Source organism: Esox lucius, chromosome 14, assembly GCF_011004845.1.
Source record: "Esox lucius isolate fEsoLuc1 chromosome 14, fEsoLuc1.pri, whole genome shotgun sequence".
Lineage (NCBI taxonomy): Eukaryota > Metazoa > Chordata > Actinopteri > Esociformes > Esocidae > Esox > Esox lucius.
In genome coordinates this window covers 20,968,312-20,993,381 of record NC_047582.1, presented here as the reverse complement: position 1 = coordinate 20,993,381, position 25,070 = coordinate 20,968,312, and the positions used below count along the sequence as shown (strand labels likewise).

The window sequence follows — 25,070 nt, the reverse complement described above, 5'->3', positions numbered from 1 at the left end:
TGCAGAAAGGCAACCGTCATTTATTCAAATAATGAACTGGATACAATATGTATAGAATAATTCATTATGAGCTCTTGTTTTGTGAGCAGTTCTGTCATGCTATGATAATTGAATAGTACGTTTACAGGGTGTTGGCATGCTTTTTAGGTAGAAGCCCCAAAGCTCTCACTATAATGAATGACTTATGCTACAGTACACTGTGATATTGAATGTACAGTAAAGGTATTGGGAATACAAGCCCTTCCAATAAGATAAGAAAAAGACTGTGATAAACCAAAAGCTTAGATTAAATATGTATACATACAAATATCATAGATCATTCTGTGGGGTAAATTAAATTTAACCATGTTGTCAAACTCAACTATTTTATAGGTTCTTAGGGGAGTGGTTTCACATGGAAGGGAAGGATAAAACAGTTTGTCTTGGGCCGTTTTCAACAGTCCAAAATAAAAGCCATGATAGTGGGTTATTTCATAACAGATTTTTACTATCCAAATGAGGTAGCATTTTAAATCACTGTGACTGTGATTATCAAGTATAAGAATATTTTTTTGCAAAATTTGACTTGGAGTTTGAATTCTAAGTAGTATCTTATCCTTTTTGAATGTTACAGATAAATATCAAAATGGTCCCTTCTAAACATTGTACAGGATGGCGAGATCTCCATGTCCAAAACTGGTACTTCCATACTAGGTGGTCAGCTTTAGGGAGCTCCAACCTCAGGTACCACAGAACAGAGCATACATGATAAGCTGACCGGCAAGGTCCAGCGTTGCACTAGTGACATTTTTATGCATAGTCTTAAAAATAAAAACATACAGTTTATAGGGATTTCACATACATCAGTGACATGCATGAACATGTGTACAAAAAAAAAATGTTTGCCTTTCTCATACATTCAACACGGTGCTTTGTCTTACGTCAGATAGCGCAGCAGTGAGTACCACAATTGGGTAGACCCGGCTCCTGGAGACTGGTACGCATATGTAACGACTCCGTTTGACATACGACAATGCACGTTAGTGCTGACATAATCAGTATGTGGAAGCATTCATTCATTGTTGAATTACTGTCGTTTCAATAATATCATCTGGAACCATAAAACATGTCTAGTGAGTGCAGCTATTCATATACCAAGGCTGTCTAACTACATGCAAATAGGGCAAGAGGTAAAAAAATAAATCAAAATAACATGCCACTAGATAACTGGGAAGATCTTTGGACCGCTTTGGGCTCATCTAAAAATAGAGAATAAGCTGAGTTGAAAGAGACTGCACTTGAATTCTACAGTCACATTTGGATCGTACAATATCTGATGACAAATTTAATCTATGCTAAATTAAAAAATTTCCATAACAGGTATGTCATGCATAGATTGTACAAGCGCTCTGTGGTCATACTATATACCTTGTATTAAAACTGTAAGAGCCTGTAACTGATGTAATTTCACAATCCCATTGCATTTACAAATATTAATTTGTTTAAAGGTGTTTGTTTCTCTACGAATGCTTTACAAAATCACACAATTGATTTGCTTTTTGGTGTTCTGAAAATGAGGTGTTTAAAAAACATCTGTAAATCTAGTATATATAAAAAGAAACAAAAACATTTTGATTTGAACTTCAACATTGTATTATTTCCTGGTTACAATCCACATTTTTAGAAGTAAACAAAAACACCCACTAGTGACAGTTTAAAGCCCTCCTCCATCCCACACGGCCTCAACCCCGTCATCCCTCGCTGCATTCATTCTCATTTGCTGCCTTAAAATAAAAATAAATCTATCAAATGTGCAGCTCATTCTATAGATATAATATTCAAAAACAATATCCAAATTACTATGAAATGAGATTAAGATATATTAATTATATTCAATACTTGTAATATAATTGATTATTTGGTGGAAGTACCTTTGACAGACAATACAGCTGTGAATAATTTGGACTTAAATCATGCTCTGTAAATTCGGTTGGGAATTATGGATTGAAACCAATATGCAAACCATGTCTCGGATTTAATTTTGTCGGAAACAATAATTGTCTTCCTGGGTGGCCCAGACTTCCATATTAGAATTCCTGGTTTTGTGGATCTTTAGGAAGAACAATACATATTTTTTGTCAGCAAAATATGAAGACTGCAATGGGAGGTGAAGACTCCACTATATATTAGAAAGATTGTTTCATTTTGTTTTTAGTAACTAAATAACATTTCACAACTAACCCTTAGTGTAGAAAAAAATGCATTTCTCACTAATTCTATTAATGTGCAACTGTTACTTATACAATAAAAACTTGTAACATACAATGTTTACATTTGGAAATAAACTCAGAAGCATACTCTGAGTGTAGTAAACCATTTTCTCACTTCAATAAACCTCTCCTGTACAGGTTTCTGCTCAAAACATGAATATGTTTCAAAACTGGCCACATTAATGAGTGACTATGACAATCAAGTCATCAGCTCTTATCTTGTGGGGGCCAGGAGTCACTCTTTGAAATGTACAGCCATCCATAAACACCCAGCTTTGCACCTACACCCTTGCAGTAAACATGTGACCATATTTAAATGGAGAAGAGGGTGGGGAAACGTGTACCTAGTCTAAAACAAACCTTTTCACCAGAAGCCTGAGATAGTAACATTAGCATGCATTAGAGTGACATAGCAAGAAGGGAGTTTATCCCTGAAAGGGGTCCAGGCTCCTGTCTTGTCCTTAAATGGAGCTTTCCAACAGTTCCATCCACTTCCATAAAACCAACTGGTGGCTTCTCCAACATAGAGCAGTGAGTAAAGGGTAGGCTTGAGGGGGGCAGCATGTCAGATCACTAGCATGCCCCCAAAATCGAGTTGAAAAACCACATCAGGAAAGAGCCTCATCTTCGCCCACAAAAGGCAGGTCCATACTTCTTAAGCCCTCCCCACTCTCCTGTTTCCTAGGAAACAGACCAGAGGAACAGAATTCAATACAGCCTACAGTGCTAAGTACCTGTGTCAATTCAATCCCTGCGAAGATACATTTAGTTAACCTCAGTTAAGCTGGGCAATGGAGTGGAACCATTCACTTGTTACATAACTGGAGAGAGCAAGCAGAGAGGGAATTTAGCATGCGGTTAGTCAATGTCAGAGACACAAGACAACATTAAAGTAGTTCACTGGTTATGTTGCTGGGGCGGGGAGGGTTTGTGGTGCTGCATGCAGAGGAATCAGTGCCAAAGAAATTCTGGGTTTTTACAGCAAGCTGTTTAGGCTGCAATTCTGTAAGAGTTTGGCCAAGTACTAGTCTGGTTGACATTGATCATGTTAGGAAGATTATTACAATGAGGGTTCACAATGAGAATCTTAGTTACTGAAAACAAATGTTTTGTTATAGTTCAATATACACTTGGCCAAAAACCATTAAGATTGGGCTTGGAACAACGCCATTGGAGAACAGTAGGAGTTTCCAAGAGATGGTAGTAATTGACTATAATTATTCAATTTTCTGTATGTTAATGTGTTGACAAAAACAGGGCCTATTCACATTGTATGACAAGCAATTTAACATGTAATGCTTGGAACTTAAGTCATTATGTATAAGCAACTACTTATTCTTTACTACTATTCCAATTGTTACTAGTTAACATTTTTAAAAGTTGATCGCATAGTAGTACTTATTCCAAACCTATGTATCTATTCTAATTGATAATATTTTATTTATTTATTTTTTACATTTAACTATGTGGGGAACTATATAGGGTTCAGATATCAACTATAGATTTCTGACTAGTCGCCATTTCAATATTTACTAGTCACCAGCAGCTAACTCTCAAGTATCAGGAGCCCTTTGATCTCTTGAGGGTCAGGAGCCCTTTGATCCCTTTAAGGTCAGGAGCCCTTTGATCCCTTTAAGGTTAAGAATCCTTTGGTCGCTCCCTGCCCGGGCCCTTTCATTGCTGGCAAACCTGCCTCATATAATAAAATAAAGAAGTAAAAGAATAGAGTTGTCATGCAAGCATATTTCCATGACAATTCACCTCAGGCAGTGTTGTTAACTGTCATTTTTACCAATGTATAGCATATAGTATACAGTGGGGAGAACAAGTATTTGATACACTGCCGATTTTGCAGATTTTCCCTCTTGTAGAGGTCTGTATGATTTTTAAGTAATTAATTAGAATTTTATTGCATGACATAAGTATTTGATACATTAGAAAAGCAGAACTTAATATTTGGTACAGGAACCATTGTTTGGAATTACAGAGATCATACGTTTCCTGTAGTTCTTGACTCCTCCATACAAACCTTCTCCAGATCCTTCAGGTTTCAGGGCTGTCGCTGGGCAATACAGACTTTTAGCTCCCTCCAAAGATTTTCTATTGGGTTCAGGTCTGGAGAATGGCTACGCCACTCCAGGACCAACTCCTTAGTTGCCCTGGCTGTGTGTTTCGGGTCATTGTCATGCTGGAAGACCCAGCAACGACCTATCCTCAATGCTCTTACTGAGGGAAGGAGGTTGTTGGCCAAGATCTCGCGATACATGACCCAATCCATCCTCCCCTCAATACAGTGTAGTCGTCCTGTCCCCTTTGCAGAAAAGCATCCCCAAAGAATGATGTTTCCACCTCCACGCTTCACGGTTGGGATGGTGTTCTTGGGGTTGTACTCATCCTTCTTCTTCCTCCAAACACTGCGAGTGGAGTTTAGACCAAAAAGCTCTATTTTTGTCTCATCAGACCACATGACCTTCTCCCATTCCTCCTCTGGATCATCCAGATGGTCATTGGCAAACTTCAGGGCCTGGACATGCGTTGGCTTGAGCAGGGGGACCTTGCGTGCGCTGCAGGATTTTAATCCATGACCGTGTAGTGTGTTACTAATGGTACTAATTTCTTTGAGACTGTGATCCCAGCTCTCTTCAGGTCATTGAACAGGTCCTACCGTGTAGTTCTGGGCTGATCCCTCACCTTCCTCATGATCATTGATGCCCAGGTGTCTTTTATACAGGTAACAAGTTCAAACAGGTGCAGTTAATACAGGTAATGAGTGGAGAACAGGAAGGCTTCTTAAAGAAAAACTAACAGGTCTGTGAGAGCAGGAATTCTTACTGGTTGGTAGGTGATCAAATAATAATGTAATGCAATAAAATGCTAAGAAATTATTTAAAAAATAAGGTCTCTCAGACCTCTACATGCTTTGTTAGTAGGAAAACCTGCAAAATCGGCAGTGTATCAAATACTTGTATATACTGTATATATTTATTGATTTTAATAAATACTGTATATTTAAGTATATTTATATCTCATAGCAAATACGTAATGTTTATTGTAGTGCAAAGATTTATGGGAAATTATGCAGATTCTGTTTAATAATTTTAAGTTTATATTGGCCTGCTCTGAAAGATTGGGTGAACATCAACTTCATGTGAGTCAGAACAAAAGACAACGATAGAAATGTAAATGTTTAAATTTGAACACAGAAGTGTTGCTCAAAAAACTAAAGGTGAAAACACAGAAACAGATTACACTTATCCTTTCTCGAAAGCACTGAAGAAATAAAGTCCATGTTAAAATGAGTAAGCTATTCTATTTCTTTTGGTCCCGGCACCATTTCTGTTAAATTGTCAGACCTGTCACGAGTGTGAACTAGGCCCACAATAATAACAGAAGAAAAAAAAAATAGTATACATGTTCCATAAATAGGCCATACCAGTGTTCATGTCATAGGAGGTGCTGAGACAATACAGATTTTTGATTGATTTGCTGTGGTTTTTGCAATAGACCTCTGCACCAGAAATACTTGAATTGTGTCTTTGTGCTTAGGGGCGTTCCCATGCAAGTCATGAGCATTTCTATGGCCCCCTCTGACCAGCTGCTGTGTTTCTGCTGGGTGATTCTGGTGCAGACTGTGTAGGGTAAGCACTGGGCTGTCCATGCTTCTGAATCCATCACTATAGTGCATTCACATTGTCCGCCACCAGCGAAATAGCTCAGGTTTCAGTTACAGGGATGTAGTGGGGTGGGATATGAGGAAGGCCTATCTGGAGTGGAATATGTGTGGGGATATTAGGGGAAAAGAGGCCTGTGATGTATATTTGTTCATGGGCCAGTCTAGTCATAGCTAGTCATTAGTGCAATTTTAGAAGTAACACTTTTACTAGTGCTGATTCAATGACTAGTCCAGAACCAAGCTTTAAGGTAATGTGCAACAACTGGGAGTTTACAAGCTAACATTGCCAAACGTTTCCATCAATGCTAATCCCCAAAAAAAAAAAAAAATCTCAATGATACAGCGGTTAAACTAAATAAAGCTGTGAGTGTCAATAGGTCCTAACACCATTCATGCCTACGGATTTAAGTGTGTTTCATACCACTTAATTAGTGCTCGTATACTGTATATAGCCAGGCAAGGCAGGCCCGTAGTCCTTTACCTTCTTTGGTTACTATGAATGTAGCAGTATCTCACATTGCCCGCTCTCTTTTTGCTGGAGGGCAGGAAAGGTAGGGTTGAGGGGGTGGAAGAAAGACAGATTAACATGCTGCCAGTGCAAATGTAGGCCAACGTATCCTTGGTTGCCCATAGAGAGAAGGGATCTTTACACCATCTATGTGACGCTGAGCTAGAATTCAATGAGAGAATAAAAAGCCCCTCTAGCATGTTTTTCCAGGGTTGGGCCAATCCTGTTTCAATTCTGCAGTATTCCGATTACGTTCAAAGCAATGTACTTGAAGCGGTGTTCAAAGCAATGCACTTTGTAATGTGTTTTTTTCTTTTTCTGTTCGTTTTTTTTAATGATTGAACCTAAACTGTGTGTTAAAACGTACAGCTCGAAAAAAAATTAAGAGACCACTGCACCTTTTTCTTTCCTTTCCAAAAAATTTGGAAAGGAAGGTTTTGAGTGAGGAACAGAAGGGTTAAAATTAAGAGACCACTGCAAATTGAACCCTTCTGTTCCTCACTCAAAACTTTCCTTTCCAACTTTTTTGGAAAGGAAAGAAAAAGGTGCAGTGGTCTCTTCATTTTTTCCAGAGATGTTTATGCAGGGCCCAGCTGTAAGAGACCTTGGTCTCAGTCTGTCTTCCTTGTTGAAATAAAGGTTTAATAATAATGTTCAACGTTTCTCAGTCAGGAACATGAGGAATTTGAATTATTTTCTGAATTGAAATGGAACTGACCCCAAAACTTTCTAAAACTTCCCAGTTTTCCAGAAACCTTCCAGAAATAAGCAGAAAATCCCAAATGACCTAAGCCAACTGCTTTTACAGGACGTTTCCTCCACCAACTAGAGCAGCAGGCCAAACACAGGAGGACTTACGGGAGAATGTGTCTAGGTGTCAAAAGACTGCTGCCTTTGTCTTCTGTCCTCTGACGGCCCCAGTCAAAGGGGTTCCCAAAAGACCTCTTCCTGAGCATGGTCTTCACCAGAATCTAGAAAGAGACATAACTTGATCAGTCAGAGCATGTTGAGATGTGTGATGGGCTGTTTGAATTGCAACAGAGTTGGAGAAGCTATCAGCATTCATTATACTTGGTCATACATCAAACAAAGCATTTGCCATGTTACATACAGCTCCGGAAAAAATGAAGAGACCACTGCACCTTTTTCTTTCCTTTCCAAAAAAGTTGGAAAGTAAGGTTTTGAGTGAGGAACAGAAGTTTTAAATTTAAGAGACCACTGCAAATTGAACACTTCTGTTCCTCACAATAAACTGTCCCATATTAAACAAATAAAAAAGCAATTATATCAAAGCTACATTGTGAGCTGCAAATGATGGCTTCATGTCACTGCAACAGACACTGCTTAGCAGAAAACAAGCGATTCTTCCTGTGACATGTGTTTGTCTTCCTATTACTTACTACAGTGGCCAGGCTAGGGATGTGCTTGACAGAGTTCTCCACCTCCTCATATTACTTACTACAGTGGCCAGGCTAGGGATGTGCTTGACAGAGTTCTCCACCTCCTCATATTACTTACTACAGTGGCCAGGCTAGGGATGTGCTTGACAGAGTTCTCCACCTCCTCCTATTACTTACTACAGTGGCCAGGCTAGGGATGTGCTTGACAGAGTTCTCCACCTCCTCCTATTACTTACTACAGTGGCCAGGCTAGGGATGTGCTTGACAGAGTTCTCCACCTCCTCATATTACTTACTACAGTGGCCAGGCTAGGGATGTGCTTGACAGAGTTCTCCACCTCCTCCTATTACTTACTACAGTGGCCAGGCTAGGGATGTGCTTGACAGAGTTCTCCACCTCCTCATATTACTTACTACAGTGGCCAGGCTAGGGATGTGCTTGACAGAGTTCTCCACCTCCTCCTATTACTTACTACAGTGGCCAGGCTAGGGATGTGCTTGACAGAGTTCTCCACCTCCTCCTATTACTTACTACAGTGGCCAGGCTAGGGATGTGCTTGACAGAGTTCTCCACCTCCTCCTATTACTTACTACAGTGGCCAGGCTAGGGATGTGCTTGACAGAGTTCTCCACCTCCTCCTATTACTTACTACAGTGGCCAGGCTAGGGATGTGCTTGACAGAGTTCTCCACCTCCTCCTATTACTTACTACAGTGGCCAGGCTAGGGATGTGCTTGACAGAGTTCTCCACCTCCTCCTCGGTCACCTCGATCAGCATGCAGCAGTTATCATCCTCCAGGGGGAGGGGCTCTGCTCCGTTCCTCGTCACCCACGGGTGCACCTGGAGGGAGAAACGACACTCGATATGACGCAAGCAGACACCAAGTTACGGTTCCCCTGAAAGAGCTGGGGCTAACTCGGTTGTGTTTCAGTTCAGTAAAACCCGAATAAGATTTCTGAAACCTTGCCTAACTTCCGATTTGATTACTTCTCAAAACACGCGAGCATACATACAAAACAAAGAAAATGAGAAAGAGGCAAACCTTAATCTGTGGTACCGATATCCTGCTCTCTGGATTCTTGTCCAGCATCTTTAGTAGCAGATCTTTCAGATCGTCCGATATGTCTGCGCTGTGGAGGCACAATCAAAGTCAGAGATGCTTACGGCATGCATTTGTAATGACTCATAAGCCTCCCCGTAGAGGTGGATAGAGCACTCACTGGTCTGGGAGCTCTACTGGCTGGGTCTTGATTTTATGATGAAGGTTGAGGATGCGATCATCCATAAAAGGACACTGTTGACGGGAGTCATAATACAGGGAACGTGATTGTCAGAATAGATCCAAATGTAAAACGGTGACGTGTTCTGTAACAGTATTATCATCTGACCTACAGCATTACGGTGATTTGAGAAATGGATTGTGAGATAGTATGTGCAAGCCAATGGAATACATGGAATGTTACTGGAAGGAAACAGGTTTACCGCTCCGAACACAAAACAATAAAGCGTCACTCCCATGGCCCAAACATCCAATGCCTACATGGAGAAACAGAAACAGAGTTCAGGTAAAACCCGCAACGTCCCACAAACGTCCCATTTCTGAGAATAAACACCCAATGTGTAATTCTCAAAGAGCCATTTAGGGGGTGACAGAAGGCCATTCACTTTGCCAGAGAAGTTCTTCCTGGTATCGGAGAGGGTCTCGGGGGCCAGGAAGGCGGGCGTGCCCACTGTGCTGGTCAACAGGGCATCTGCTCCCTCAAACTGGTTACTGACCCCAAAGTCTGCGATCTTAACATGACCGTCCTCCCCGACCAGGAGGTTAGAGGGCTTGATGTCCCGGTGGATAATCTTCTGGTAATGCACTGTAAAACAACACATACCTCACTGTAGAAAAGGTTCAGGAAGACTGCTGCCTGTCTGTACAGCTTTAGTAGAACAAAGCTCATGGGAAGTCACCTGAAAGAGCACCCTATTTTGGCTAATAGTGCACTACTTTAGGCCTTGTTCAAGAGGAGAGCAATGCCTAAGGAACAGCTTTTTAGGATACAAGAGGAGGGCAATGCCTAAGGAACAGCTTTTTAGGATACAAGAGATCAATGCCTAAGGAACAGCTTTTAAGGATACAAGAGGAGGGCAATGCCTAAGCAACATATTTTTAGGATACAAGAGGAGAGCAATGCCTAAGGAACAGCTTTCTAGGATACAAGAGGAGATCAATGCCTAAGGAACAGCTTTTTAGGATACAAGAGGAGATCAATGCCTAAGGAACAGCTTTTTAGGGTCCATTCTGTATTTGAGTGCAATAAGGCAAGTCAAAGCCACTAAGTTATGTTGGGTGGTGGGAGTCTGTAGGGATCAGACAGTACTGTGATTATGAGGGAGAACCCACTCACAGAACTCAATCCCCCTGAGCAGGTCTTTGAAGTAGAACCGAGCCTGGTCTTCATTCAGCGGCTTGTCTGTGGGCACCTCCTCCATCACAGCCCTTCACACAGGCACAGCCCCACAACCAGACAGAGACCCAGAATGAGACACAAAGAGACAGACCCAGACACACACAACAGTGATATAAGTTGGTGTTTGAGATTGGGTTCACTACAGCTTACAGTTATTAAAAAACAACAGGCTTAACTCACCCCCGTTTGACCAGCTCAAACACTGTGAACAGAACAGAAAGTCATCATTACAACACTGAAGCTAGTTCTGATTGAAGAGATAGTTGCGGGTGGCTCAGATCACAATGAGTGGGAGTTGTGTGCGTACTGCCAGGCACAGGGAGAGTCAGGCCAGTCTTACCCATGTACAGATGGTCCTCACCAGGGTCATCCAGAACCTGGCAGGAGAAGATGGAAGACAGTGAGAGGAACACAAGGCAACAGCAACAGAACACTACTCACTGTCTGTGATAAACAATTATTAACTGGATGGTTCCAAACCTGATGTCTGATTTGCTGATAGCTGTGATATATGTAAGCAGTAAGCAAAAAAGGGTTTGGTATATGGCCAATATACCACGGCAAAGAGAGGTTCTTAGACATGACACACTGCGAAGTGTCTGGACACAGTTCTTAATTGTGCTGTTTTGGCCATATATCACAAACCCCTAAGATGCCTTACTGCGCTTATAAAGTAGTTACTACTGCAATTAGAGAAGTAAGAAGAGATGTGATGTCATAACTGTGTTATACAGTCCCATATACCATGGCTATCAGCCAATCAGCATTAAAACAACTCAGTTATGTAAGAGATCGTATACCACAGGTATGACTGAAAATAACTTTGTTAACTAGTTTGTAATGTGCCATGCCTATGAACAGCTCTTAGCCATGATATATTGGCAATATACCAGTTCCACTTGTGCCTTATAGCCTAAATAACCAATTTCTGACAATCACAATAACACAATTGGATATGAATCAGGGAGACTCCCTTTTCAGGAAAATAACACTAAACTCAAAGAGTGCCACAATTACAAATGTATCATGAACTGACAGAACAACTGCTTGAGTGAAACAAACGGACACCAGATTACAGACCCACCTCCACAAGCTTCACTACATTAGGATGGTCCAGCTTTTTCAGGATGGCAATCTCTTGGTAGACCCGTTCCAGGGGTCCTTTGGGCTGAGGCGGGCCTTCGGGGGCTGCTTTGGCTCCGCGGGGGGGTGGTCTCCCTGCAGACGGACAGGACGGGGGGGAGAGTGTACTGTACTGAGTAGATTAGTGATCATACTCTGTACTGGACTGAACCACCTGGCTCGGTACTTACGGGGGAAACCGGCTTGCCGCATCAGTCTCTTCTTCGACAACACTTTCATGGCCTGGAAGAATAGAGGAGAGAGAGAAAGACAGTGCAGTGTAAGATGAGTGTAGTAACAGGCAACATAACCGACACATTATGACCAGCTTACAATGGCCTTCCATTACAGCTTACAATTGACACTGACATTTTGAGAAATAGCTCAGTGTCAAACATAATATCAACATGTCCAAAGCATTATGCAGAAACAGTCTGAGAAACATAAAATATACTATGTAAACAATAATAAAGTTTTTTTTCTTTTTCTAATTATGGTACACATTTGGCTGATTTCACATGGTTATATTAACAAAAACACAGTAAACATTTTTCCATATGCAGATGATATTGTGATAACCCACAACCCAGTATACCAGCTAAACAAAGCTTTATCAATCTGTGTGTTACTTTCTATGGATACAGAAGCTGTTGGAATAAGAGTGAAGTAATACATGTGTGGATACAGAACACATCTTAAACACCCATCTAGGGATTGTTATAAAGCTACTTTTAAAAGCTTCCATTCAGAAGAAATTCCAGTTTGGAGAACCTTTACAATTTCCTTGCTGGGAAGATGGAATGCCATTAACTAGAGTTATTCAACTAGTCCCTCGGGGACTCCCACCCATTCCAGGTATTTGATCTATTCCAGAGTCATCCAATAATCAGGCCCTTGATTTGCAAATTAGGTGTGCCTGTTAAGGGCCACAAACAAAACTATGAAATGACAGTGGGTCCCAGAGGAGAGGATTGAATACACTGCCAGTAACCCCTCACTTACGTGGCCTAGAATCAAACAAAGCTGACAGTCTGCTCTTTAAATCCATAGTACTTGTAATTGCTGAAATGCAGCCAAAACAAATGTGTCACTGTCCAATATACTTCTGGAGTTCAATCTACTTTAAACAGTGAGGAACTGTCAGGGCCCTCTACGCCCTCAGAGAGGGCCAAAGGATGGATACAAATCTGTATATATTTTTATATAATAGAAATTGTAATATGGTTTTAATTAATTTAATCTTTTTTTTGTTGTCTTAATTGTTATGATCTTCCTATTGAATTTCTTGAGTTTGTTTTTGAAAAAGAAGAGAAAAAATATCCAATCAGATTTTTTCTTTGGTAGTCTCTTGGTAGAAATAATCTAGTTGGGCTCAACGCTCGTAGGCTAGGCCCCAGGCTTTGAATAGAAGGCACCAGCCAGCGTCACTGACATTGACCTCAATAAGAGCAGTATTTTGGAATTACAATAGAATCAATCACAAATTGTTTGGTAAAAGGTGGGACAACTGTACGATGCCTCAAGGCCCTCTAGAAGCTGTCAACCCTGGCTTTGATCTTAATTGAAAAAGTACTTATTTCGGAATTTAAAATAAAGACGACATGAACCTGCCATTGCAAATTTCATAAAGATGGACAGGAGAATAGACTTCATTTTGAAATGATAATCGTAAAGGTGATTGGATTTTTGTTTTCGTTTACAGCTGGCTTTTTTGGTGCCATGTCATTCATAGCATTTTAAATACACTTGATGAAATACATATACACACTGGTTGTGTGGTAAAAACAAAGGTAATGACATTGCAATTGGAAGTACTGGGTTGTTGTGTTACATTTTTTCAACGTTGCTGGAGATCATCGAATACAGCGCAACTTATTTCTCTCCGACAGCCTTTACTGTTCATGGTCTTGAAACAATGTGAGTAGCTGTGTGGTTGAATTTATTCCGCAACTATTTGAGTGACTGTTATGGCAAATGTTTCTTTGAAACGACACAACCATATTTTCTTATAACATGGTTCCTGCAATCGATAATTATAACCGTTGTGTACGAGTGCTGCTTCTGCGAGACACAGCCGACGCGTGGCTTAGGACCGTTTGACTCTGTCATGAAAGAATTGCTTCTACAAAGGTCTGCAAAATAAAGGTCTCAAGTCATGCTCTGTATACACAGACATCCGAGTTCTCTATCAATATGTATGATGTCAGATCTTTCTCCTCAACTAAGGGCCTTGCTCCAATAGTCACGGTTCACCACAGACATTAAAGAAAACTGAAATCTAACAAAACACCTACCAAAGTTAATTAAGCTGAACCACCACCACTTGGCTTACAGGGGGCTGAACCTACCACAAGCTGTCCCTAGAATCAGACAAGATGGCCGACCTGTCCGGCATACACAGGTTGTCCCCCCGTCAGCAGTGGACAAATTATTCACCACCATCTGCTGCACTCCTGGCCACTGATGACCTGGCCGCAGCGACTGGATAGAATTCCCATAGCCATAGTGACTAAGCAGCAGAACTCACATTCGCTCTGTCTACTACTAGTACACAACAACAAGACACATCATGGAACAGTGTTTCTCATCAAATAACGCAGCCTGTTCAGATTCACATACGGTCAAACCTAATACCCATCAGTAATGGCATAGCTCAGCGGTCATTGTTCCAATAGTGAATTTAGGAAATGTAGCAGTGTTTTGTGTCTTCTTTCACTATCCTAGTGTGAAGAAGAAAAATCTCTGTAATGATAGTAAAACTAAGAAAATGTGGCCTAGTAGGGACAGTTCTCGGCTTCCTGTGAGGAAAACGCCTATTTTCAGCTTGATGATTAAGGCTTAGGGTACAAGTTACATCTGGGGCAGAAATACAGTTTGGTTTTGGGGGTTAAGGTGATTGTTAAGCTTATAATTGGATTTCTCATTTGGATGGTAATATGTTTGTGTATGACTCACATAGTAGGTGTTGTCATCTTCATTGTAGGCCAGCTTGACAACACCATAGGAGCCCTTATCAGAGAACAGAAAACAGTTAGAAGAGTGTGACATTCAGCAGCTGTTAATAACCCACTAAAATGCTGTTTACTGTATGTTGTGTATACCCCCAAGAACACACACAGTTTTGCATACATTCTTAGTAAATAACATTACTATAACTACATTACTTATACTAGTGTTTTCTTGTTATTTCTGCTTACCATCTCTCTTTATCTAGATTCGTAAAGTAGGAAGAGACAATAAAAATGTTGTTGCATGCTACCTTGTATACCCATAAGACTATTAAAAGGCCTGAAACCGAAAGCATAGCTTAATCAAGCTGACCCATCGTAAATGTGTGGGCAGACCACTTTCATTAAGGACAGACTGCTTCAATTCTAGTAGCAGCCCCACACACTCACACACCAACACACACGTTATGTGGCTAATTAATGCGACCAAGCTTTTCTATGAACGCCTACATGCATACTCAAGAGCTTAGCCCAATTAGCTGGAAAATATGAGTTAACACACAATCAACGGTATACACATGTCCGGGCATGCACGCACATAACAGACACACAGAAGTGCACAGAAAGACAGACACGCGCGCACACAGACACGCGCGCACACAGACACGCGCGCACACAGACACGCGCGCACACAGACACGCGCGCACACAGACACGCGCGCACACAGACACGCGCGCACACAGACGCGCGCACACAGACGCGCGCACACAGACGCGCACAGAAAGACAGATACGCACGCACAGAGACGCATGCACAGACACGCACCCACAGACACGCACACACAGACACGCACACACAGGAGTGCACAGAAAGACAGATACGCACGCACAGAGACGCATGCACAGAGACGCATGCACAGAGACGCATGCACAGACACGCACGCACAGACACGCACGCACAGACACGCACGCACAGACCCGCACGCACAGACACGCACGCACAGACACGCACGCACTCAGTGTATGTCCCAGCTGGGATAACAGATTGGGGCTACAGCAGGGAGCCGATCCCAAAGACTGGGGAAACGCAGAGATTGCAGGCAGAACTCTTTCACAACTCCGCCCATCCTGACAGGCTCCCATTGTCTCCTCCATACAGAGCAGAGACCGACTGGGCCCCTTGGCACACAACTCAAGGACAGGAGACTATTTATACCAGCCTCTCATCCTGTCACTTTCCCTTGGTAGTCCTAGGATTTTCAGGGAATTTGAAATGAGGACAAGACCAGCCGTTAGAACTAAGAAAGATGGCTACAGTGCCCTTAATGATCCTGTCTTCTTAATATGCAAGGTTGAAGTGCTTAGAAGTGCAACAACATTACCTTCCCAATTTCGTCTTTCAGCTTGTACTGGTTGAGCTGCACGCAGTCCTGAGACAGAGAGACACAAGAGGTGGAACATCTTTGGTTGACTAATGCATTTATCTTGGTCTACCACACTCGTCACATTAAGCGTCACATTAGCAAAAACAACAACCCATGTAAAAATAACACGCTTACTAAAAAGAAACTTTCAAGACAGATCACCTTGGCAAACAAACTGCCAGAAGTTAGCTTGTCTAAACATAAGTAATGGGATGTGCTAGTTTACATCCTGGCAATCCAGGAGCAGGTTAATAGCCCAGCCAGCAGTGACTAGGGGGCTCTGGTTTATTTGGCAAACAGACCTCTACAGGGAGTCTACAGGAACATGGTTTTGAGACTCATCGGGCAGCTAGCTGGCATCTACTGACCACAGACCTTACCTTTATACCAGTATGCTGCTTCATTTAGCACTGGGGACAAATGGGGCAAACGTTCAGCTGGATGTGTTCATAGAACTTGGCACAAAGTTGTAGGAGGATGAAAGGCAGAGGGGTTGCGGCCTACCTGCAGGTCTGTGATGGACACACGGTGAGACTCCACGGTGGGTCTCCGGGGCAGCCGGGGGGATGAGTGGGGCGAGGTGATGGGCGAGTAGGGCAGCGACGGGTAGATGTAGCGCCCATTGTGCCCCGGCGAGCCGCAGAGAGGCGTGGCCGTCTGGGAGCGCTCCTGCAGGGACAGCTTCCTGTCCGACAGGTTCAGTCTCCCACGGTGCTCCTGGGGCTCGGGAAACAGGGCCTCCGGGCGGCCCACGGCGTGGGACAGCAGGTCGCAGGAGGGTGCCCTGAAGGAGGGAGGGCCGGGTTCAGGGGTCTCGGAGCTGTCCATGTCTTCCACCTCGGGCTCGTACTCGGTCACCACGATGAGGGACTCCATGTAGTCCGGGACAGGGTGGGGGCTGGGGGTCGGAGCGGGGCAGCTGCACAACAGGTCGGGCAGGGGCTGTGTGTGGGGGGGTAAAGGGGCATGGCCGCAGGGCGACGGGGTCTCAGCGGGAGGCCAGGAGGAAACACAGGGAAACATGACGACACTCCCCGGGGCCCGTGGGCTGCTCTTCCATCAGGGGTCTGCCTCAGCTGAGAAAAAAAAAATGTTTACTGAGAGAGAACGTGATAACCACGACAGGCTCAAATGGCTACACCATCACCCTGGCCAGCACAGGTCTCTAGATTTACAGAGCCCAGGAGCCGTTGTCCTGCCAAAGAGGTTGGATCGACAAAAATCAAAGTGAAAGAAATATTGTCTACATGGCTTTTACAGATATGCCAGTCATTTCATAACATATCATTAATGCCATCTCCTCGTTTTCCCCACATCATTAGTAAATAGAGAAAAAATATCAACTTTGTGGACTTTATTCCCCTTAAATGACAGGAATAATGATTGTAACTTAGTGAGGGAAGGAATCAAATATCATTGATCTTCAACTCAATTGATCTTCGACTATTTTGAGTCAGTTCAAGCATGTTAGGGGCAGGTGACATCATCACCTAAAATGACATGTCTACTAATATTTAGCAGCAGCACAAACAAAATGTCCAACCGCAGAAATGGAGCAGAACAAAACAAGACTATTTTGGGTGAATTTGGAGCATGTTGGCAGGCTGAGTGACCTCAAAATAACCTATAAAATATTTGTTAATAACAAACAAATTATAGCAGCATAAACAAAAATGAACAGCACAAACGAATAAGCCTATTTTACTGAAGTTTTGCATTGGCTGGGTAGACAACTTCACGCAAGTACCCCACCCTGATGTGGCAAAACATTTTAGCAAGATGAGACAAATACAGATGAACATTAACATTTTAGTTATTTAACAGACCACTTATCCATATCAACACATAACTAGAAACATTTACATGAACTTAATAAACATACGTGGGAACCAAACAACCTACAGCTGTCAGAACTAAAAGTCTAGGCAACATTACCAGCATCCTGTAATTCACTCAATGTTTGAACAACTGCAATCGGAAATAGGCCTGACCGTCTCTGAAACAGTCTCTGAAGCCTCCGTAACGCATAGATTCTCTATGTCAGATAAACACAGTGGTTTATCTCTCAAGTTGTTTACACCCCCAGTTCCAACCCAATCCATTATCTGTTCTGATGTTGACTCTGCCTGTGAGTGCTCTCTCTCGGCAGGTTGGTTTCTGGCGTTGAGGGGATTGGAGCGAAGTGTGTGTGCAAGCTGACTGGGCCACATAGACCGAGCTCGAAACCAGGAGAATGTGTGTGGGAAGAGACGCCCCCTCCAGGTGGCCTTGTTTTTCCCTCTCTTTCTCGCCTCCGCACTCAAAGAATGTCCCTTGTATACACCACTCCCTCTCCCCATCTCTACCTTCACCATCTTCTAAGAGTCAATTGCTTGGGCTCTCACACTGACACTGTCTATGTTTCTTCCCCAAGCTGGCTCTCTGTTCTCCACTGCCTGACACCTCCACATCGCCCGTCATATCTCCCCCTCAGCTTGGTGTGGGTGCTCATGGCTTGTACTGTCCAGATATATTAGGAAGCTCTTACAAGCCATTTCCCTTTTGCTGTACTTCACCAACGACGCCCTCATTCTCCTACTACACGCAGACTGTATCCACTGAGGGGAAGGCAACAACAGCTATTATGTGTTTGTCATCTAAAGAGACATTTCTAAAATATGCAGTGGATTGGAAAACCCTTGGGATCCACCCCCCAACACCCCCACCCCCCAATCTTGTTACCAGGTAACAATACCTTAAAAAGACCCAGCAGGGGGCGATTTCCACAGAGAATAATGGAAATCAGACCCAGAAACAAGGTGCCACCTTACTTCTTTTAGCGCAAAGCCTTTTCCCTCCCTTGGAGTCACAAACACTGTGATGGCCTGATTTAACGCTACGAGTAAAGAAACACAGTTAAACATGGACCAAAATATAGACCTAGCTAGCCTGCCCAACCAACAGTTTAGAAGCTACACTGAGCATTTTATTATCAGAGGGAAGTCAATTAATTGGCCGCAACCTACTTTCATCTCAGATGGATAGCAAGACAAAAGCCCACAGTCTGTGGATGAGTTATACACATATACATGCAAATGCCTGAGCTTGTGCACGAACATCTGGTAGTTGACATACTTACACATTTTGTTGTCACTATTCGAATCAGCTGAAATGTCTACAATTCTCCCCTGTTCTAGACAGAACCAAATGTTGTGGGCTTACGGGGTTGCTGTGGGTGTGGGCTAACCATTTACTTTCTCGGTCCTAGAGATCTGAGGTTACGGCTAATTAACTGATCTCTCAATACAGAGGATCACTGAAGAAGCGGTTTTCTACACTAGTAACAAAGAAATGCCGATCCGCTCCAGATGCCACTGGTGACTGTAACAGGTCACTGGACCTGAGGAGGGCAGGGAGGGGTGAGGGTTATCAACATTTTATGTTCAGGGTCCACTCTGAGGACAGGAACACTGCCAGAGCCATCTGGATCAGAAGAGTATTCTCAACATCACTGAAGCTCAAGATAACAACCCTGCCACTGATCTATAGGCCCACACAAGATAAGTCCTTGTGAATGACGTTTTTTCTCTCAAGTAAACCATAGTTGATGCACTGTACTATGTATTCAGGGGGCTCAATGGGCTTTATGGCTAAACATCTGGAGTGCCCACATTATTAGACATAATTGTAATAAACTTGACAGGACAGAGAGAGGCTGTAATTTGCACATGGCCAGCGATATGGCCAATCATCAATTGAATGGGAAGCAATTTGCATTAATGTCAATGTCATTCTACATCCCACAAATACCACGTAACAATACCTTAAAAAGACCCAGCCGGGGCCGATTACAACAGAGAATGGAAATTAAAATATATATATTAAAAAAGCCTTTTTATATTCTGTAGCACACACACAAAACATGGGATAATAGTAGGACTTCAGTCATCCGGGCGGGGGCACATAAGCCCATCAAAACAATAATAAGATAAGCTAATTATATAATATTGTCAATATAGCCAGCAGGCTACAAAAACGGCAAGATCATTTTCAGACAGAGGCAAAGACAAACGCAAAGCATAATTTAAAAACAGCACACACACACACACACACAAACACATTTAGCTACTGTATCCTTGCAACATTAAAAGGCCTCAATGTTCACCACACAGGTCAACGTTACAACAACCAAAACTAGCAGCTAGACCAATAATTTGTATAACTCTGCTAGGTGTTTAATGATTAATACATTTTTAAATTGCAAGGTCAGTTAATACTTACAGTACATGTTCCCATTCTTGGGAGAATTTATATTCGAATAAAATAAAATAAACATCGACCTAGTACATTTGCTACATGTTGACAGATTTCCTATATATCGTCGTCTTTCATGCTGATGGAGCTAGCTGGCTAATACCAGTCAGTACGAGACAGATGTTTGGGGAAAGCGACGTTCGTTATTATTGTATAAACTCGACCACAAACGCGACGCGTGGTATATAAAAACGTGAAGCCGTGGCTCACAAACTTACCTAGACATGAGAAGGTTTGTTCTAAGATGTGCAGATTTATGTTTGTTAGTTATCTGACTTGATGTATAAAATAGCGCTGATAATGCTGCTAGCTAGCGAGCTACACGAACAGCGAAACCATCTCTGGAGAAACTGAACAGGGCATCGTTGTGATAGGTGGTGAGCATCCTCCAAACGACCAATCAAGCTAACCAGAAACCGAGAACCCAGTGGGGTCATTCCTAAAATGTGGTATCTTAAATATTTCTGTCACTTATTTGCTGTAAAGTGTATTGTAAAAATGTTATTGTTCAAATATATTAATTGTATGCATTGTAACTTAGGGAGTGTGTATACGTTTTTGCTGTTGTCATTTGCGTTGGAAACAAAACTGTTCAGAAATACTTCGGAGCTGGGATTATGAACATAATCCGTTTCTTGAATTTCAAGTCTGTAGAAAACATTTTCTTTTTATGCGCCACCAACTTAGTTGATATTATAAGACTCGACTGTGGTCCCAGCCGCCATTTAAATCAGTTGCCATACTCTGCACCAATCTCACATAATTTCTTTTCATTAATTCATTATTCTTTTGTATTTCCGAACTGTCGGTCGCAAACTGAATAGTTGGAAAACGGGGACATCTATAAATGCTTTGTATACCAAGGGAAATATGTCATAACATCGTGAATCTTCAAAACTGAAAAATGGTGCCTAATATAATAATTTGTTGGTTGCATGTTAAGATATTTATATTTTTAATCAGTGTGAAATCAAAGAATTTGCCAGGTGTGGGTGGGATGCATTAGATAAAAGCTTTTCCATTTTTGACACTGGTTATTTGAACATTTGGAACTGGGCAAAGGGTTGCTTAAACTAAGTGCTGTGGGGATTAAACCTGTGCAGTAATGTACAACTGACAAACACTATGAAGGAAACTTTGCAGATAATTAAAAAATATGTAATTACTTTAAAAGTACTGAAACTGGAAGTACAGTATGGTGAGGTTGTGGATCTATATATAGAAGAAATAAGTCCACATTACTTATATAGTCTACACTTAAAACTGGAAAACACAATTACAGGAGCTAATGAGACTGCGTGAGTCCAGCTGATTGAGTTCTGTATGTAACATTACAAAACAATATTACGGCTGCAGTGCTGTAATTAATCAAATTCATAGTCTAATATATATATATATAAATAACCTTTATTTAACCAGGTTTAGTCTCATTGAGGAAAAAAAAGGGCCAAAAGTAGTTACATACATTCACAACATAAAAACACAGATTTCCAATGTTTCCTATTGTCAGAGGTAGAGTGCAATTTAAGGATCAAAATATGTACATGTCTTTTGAGTGCCATTGCCCTGACAAGAAAATAGTGCTTTAGTCTTCCGGCTCGATCGGCAATAATGACAGTTACTTGCAGTAATAGCGCAGATATTGTAAGGCACATCAATTGAGACAAAAAGCCTCAAATACATGTTGACGGTGTTTAAAAAACAAAAAAGAATAAACATCAAAATTCAGGTTACATGAACATGCAAAAAGCTAGCAAAAATGAGTTTACCAGATTCTCTCAAAATATATATAAATAAAAAAAAATGTCCAACAATTTTAAATCAACCAATGTATACTATCGCCTCTTCTGGAAAATGTTTCCTCTTCCTATCCCTCCACGACCTCGTCCTCTGGCAGCCACTGCAGAAAACAGAGATGTTACCAGTTACCTTACTATTTAACTGTGTGTAGTACAGAATGTAGAGGTAGCAGCACCCACCCTGAGCTTTAAGAATAGCTGCCTTTCCTCTGCCTGCTCCCGAGCCCTGGTTCTTGTTTTTCATGCTCTTTAACATAGGGGCATTCTTTAACATGTCTGGTAGGATCAGGAAGCGAATCTTGCTTCCCCGAATATATACTTGCTCCAGTTGGGCTACACGGCCATCTCGATACGTAACAGTGATATTTGACATCTGAAAAGGAAGGTGTAACAAGTCTGTAAAGAGGATAATGAATCCATATCTCAAAAGGGGTGAATCTTTATAGTTAGTACATGTAGGAACTCTGAGTTAATCTATAACAGAGTATACAAGTGGCCTAGGTATCCCATATTAAGTACGACTGCTGTGATGTGGGTAGGTAGGAATTGGAAGCATAATGGTAGATAGGGAATGGGGAACATTGCTGCACAACTATGTAGGTCTCCCTAGAGATGTTCAATCAAGTAAGTGGTAGAAACTTCAAGGATGATCAATGGAAACGGGATGCACATGAGCTCAATTGAGTGTCATAGCACAGGCTCTGAATATGTATGTAAAATCAATAATTCTGTTTTTCAAAAATTTTGAAAAACTGAAATGTTCTGAATTCTTTGTGAAGGTGGAAATACACATTATAAACAACTATTATTTCTGGGTTTTATTTCTGAATTTATTTGATTTGCATCATATTTCCCAAAGTAAATATGCCATTATTGCTAGGCTTTAACAGAATAATTTGAGACAAGCAACAGTGGTCTCACCACAGATTTACTTGGCCAATACAGTTCATCTACTGTGCCTCTTACAATTATATAACGTGATACTGTTATTGGTCATACAGTACACCATCCATAGATATGCATTATGTACAATAACGTGATTTTGGCTTGGTTATGTTCCTCACCTACCTAGCACAATCCCCACAAGCAGTTATTTGTATAAATCTTCTTTCGAGCCAGCTTCGTCTTAGCTTGTTATTAAGCTAACATATGTGCACAAGACAATTGTTCAGGAGATACAATCGGCACATCTTATTTTAAGAACGGTTAAAGTGCACTGTAACCAAAGTCCCAGACACAGTAGCCTATTTAAAAAAAAATATTTGCAGTATTTATTTCCTGATCACAAATATTATTTGAGTGATGTTTTCATTTCAATATATTAGTTTACAATACAAATGCTTGTGTTATTGAAACAAAAATAACTCCATATAGGGCCACATACAAACATTCTTAAATAAGTATTGTACAGTAATCGCTTGTGTTTCCATATAACTTTTTTCAGGACCTGAAACAACTACAGTGGCTATTTTGCTTGAGGTTCAGTGTCTGGGCAATTGGGTAAAGCCTTAAAGGTGCACTAGGCAAGTTTGCGCCACCTATCGGCAGTGTGTTGAATATCGGTTCTATAACTCCATTAGGACCTGACACTTTCATTACTAACTACAAGCATACCGAGCGGTTTAAAGGAGTCAAATCCAGGTTTACTTGTGTTTCACTCCATGCTTTGTCTGATGCCCACTTTGTCTCCGTATATTTTCATTATTGGAGAGTTCGGTGTACATGAGCCCCCACTTCCAAGTACAAGCCTACAAATGTCCCGAACTTCAACAATTGACTTGCAAACATGGCAGTGGTGAGTATCAGTCCTGACACTCAGCCAGAGACTCTTTTTTTAACTGTATCTAGTCATATCTAAAGGTTATCTGATATTTTTTATGGAAAATGCTGCATAAGTCCTTGACCTTAAAATTCCATCAGTTACCTGACAGTTCATGTTGTCCTCAGCCTCAATGAGCTTGCCCCTGTACACTTCACCAGTGTTGGTCTCACAGGTCACAATGTGACCCTCTGCTTCATGTAGAACTTTGATGGGCACACCAATCGACATATTTGTAGGGGTCCTGTATAAAAAATGCAGAGTAAATGTTTTGTCTTTAATAGGTAGCACACCGAAGGAATTTGCTAATCATCCAGTAAATGTATTGACCCAATTCCAAACATCCCATTTCCCGGTTGTATAAAGGTGAATAAGAATGACTGACTAAGTTCACAAATCGGGATTAGTCGTCGTTATTCCCCTTCATAGCATATAACTTCTACTTTATCTCTTGTCTCAATTTGATCCACATTAATTTGATTCACATTCACGAACGACTTGTTCATATACTGGTGAAAAGATGAAAACCCGCACAGGAAACCATGACTCTTGATTCATTCAAAAGTAAAAAAAATTCCACTGACGTTTTTAACATAGAAAATTGAAAAATAAGCAAGAAAAACGAACGTAGCCTAATAACCTCACACGATGACCGCAATTAGGAATCAACTCACTACTCCTGATAGTAAATTGAAAGCTTAAGTTATTCTTTGAGTGTGAACGCAAAGCATAGATGGGATGATTTTTTTTTTAGCTAAACCATTTAATAACCCGAGTTTTCCTGGTGTATCCGTGCTACGTTCAAGACCAGCTACAAATTCCTCCTGGCACGCCTGCCCTACAAGCGAGCAACCCCAGTCCAGGAGTGCGTAGCTATAGGATTTTCGAGTGTAATTAAACGTACGTTTTGTGGCGCGACTTACCCTAATGCGGCAGTGTTTGCAAATAGAAAAGGTATCTCAGATTTCATGACAATAAAATAAATGCACCATACGCCGAATTCGTGCACGTTATTACATGTTTCTAGTGATCTGAAAACTTGAAGGACAGGAATATTTGTTCAGAAGTAAATGTAGGTAATTACACTGTCATATGAAAATTAAATTTCTACCTCCAAAAAGATAAACGGCGTTAAAAACAAGGGTAGCCCTATGTTTAAATTACATTGTGTTCAACATTCTTGGGCTTGAGGAAACTTTCCTGATTGAAACGCTAATTTATGCGGGATTATGGGCATTCACAGATATTTAAAATTGTAACGCAGTTCCTACCTTTATTTGAGCTTGAATGTAATGGATTTTTCTAGATATTTGAATATTCTGCAACGTGCAGTAAATAAGCAGCCCTGAGAGTGTTCTGTGCGTATTTTGCGCGTTT

The 25,070-nt window shown here is 41.5% G+C and overlaps 2 protein-coding genes across 10 annotated transcripts; both read right to left on the bottom strand.

The window, feature by feature from the left end:
* Positions 1–20,440, bottom strand: LOC105014838 (calcium/calmodulin-dependent protein kinase kinase 2). 2 transcript variants are annotated; one of them, XM_013137151.4, is made up of 17 exons: positions 20,294–20,440; positions 16,287–16,858; positions 15,741–15,788; positions 14,367–14,420; positions 11,603–11,654; positions 11,374–11,507; positions 10,630–10,666; positions 10,470–10,491; positions 10,227–10,318; positions 9,496–9,695; positions 9,313–9,366; positions 9,051–9,124; positions 8,873–8,960; positions 8,539–8,670; positions 7,289–7,401; positions 6,404–6,457; positions 1–2,930 (listed from the first exon to the last, which is right to left on the bottom strand). In XM_013137151.4, exons 2-17 carry the CDS (start codon positions 16,803–16,805, stop codon positions 2,858–2,860), a joined length of 1,746 nt encoding a protein of 581 aa, XP_012992605.2. In that variant the 5' UTR covers positions 16,806–16,858; positions 20,294–20,440; the 3' UTR covers positions 1–2,857. The 2 variants fall into 2 exon arrangements, with proteins under 2 accessions (XP_012992605.2, XP_012992606.2); XM_013137152.4 differs by lacking the exon at positions 6,404–6,457 and having other exon boundaries at positions 20,294–20,438.
* Positions 20,441–21,489: 1,049 nt separating this feature from the next.
* On the bottom strand, positions 21,490–25,070 carry snrpd3l (small nuclear ribonucleoprotein D3 polypeptide, like). 8 transcript variants are annotated; one of them, XM_010877471.4, is made up of 4 exons: positions 24,965–25,070; positions 23,799–23,937; positions 22,055–22,247; positions 21,490–21,975 (listed from the first exon to the last, which is right to left on the bottom strand). In XM_010877471.4, the coding sequence occupies exons 2-4, from the start codon at positions 23,922–23,924 to the stop codon at positions 21,911–21,913; spliced, it is 384 nt and encodes a 127-aa protein (XP_010875773.1). In that variant the 5' UTR covers positions 23,925–23,937; positions 24,965–25,070; the 3' UTR covers positions 21,490–21,910. The 8 variants fall into 8 exon arrangements, with proteins under 8 accessions (XP_010875773.1, XP_010875769.1, XP_010875776.1 ...); XM_010877467.4 differs by lacking the exon at positions 24,965–25,070 and adding an exon at positions 24,617–24,740; XM_010877474.3 differs by lacking the exon at positions 24,965–25,070 and adding an exon at positions 24,465–24,489.

Excerpts from the sequence above, each read along its gene's own strand:
- LOC105014838 (XM_013137151.4), bottom strand. The coding sequence starts at position 16,805 with ATGTTTCCCTGTGTTTCCTCCTGGCCTCCCGCTGAGACCCCGTCGCCC. Across the intron at positions 9,125-9,312 it reads ATTGTTTTGTGTTCGGAGCG|TGTCCTTTTATGGATGATCG; the intron begins GTAAACCTGTTT and ends TCCCGTCAACAG. Across the intron at positions 6,458-7,288 it reads ACACCTAGACACATTCTCCC|CAAAAAGAGAGCGGGCAATG; the intron begins GTAAGTCCTCCT and ends CCTGCCCTCCAG.
- snrpd3l (XM_010877467.4), bottom strand. The coding sequence starts at position 24,663 with ATGAAATCTGAGATACCTTTTCTATTTGCAAACACTGCCGCATTAGG. Across the intron at positions 23,938-24,616 it reads GCAAACACTGCCGCATTAGG|GACCCCTACAAATATGTCGA; the intron begins GTAAGTCGCGCC and ends TTTTTTATACAG. Across the intron at positions 22,248-23,798 it reads AGGACAACATGAACTGTCAG|ATGTCAAATATCACTGTTAC; the intron begins GTAACTGATGGA and ends CTTCCTTTTCAG.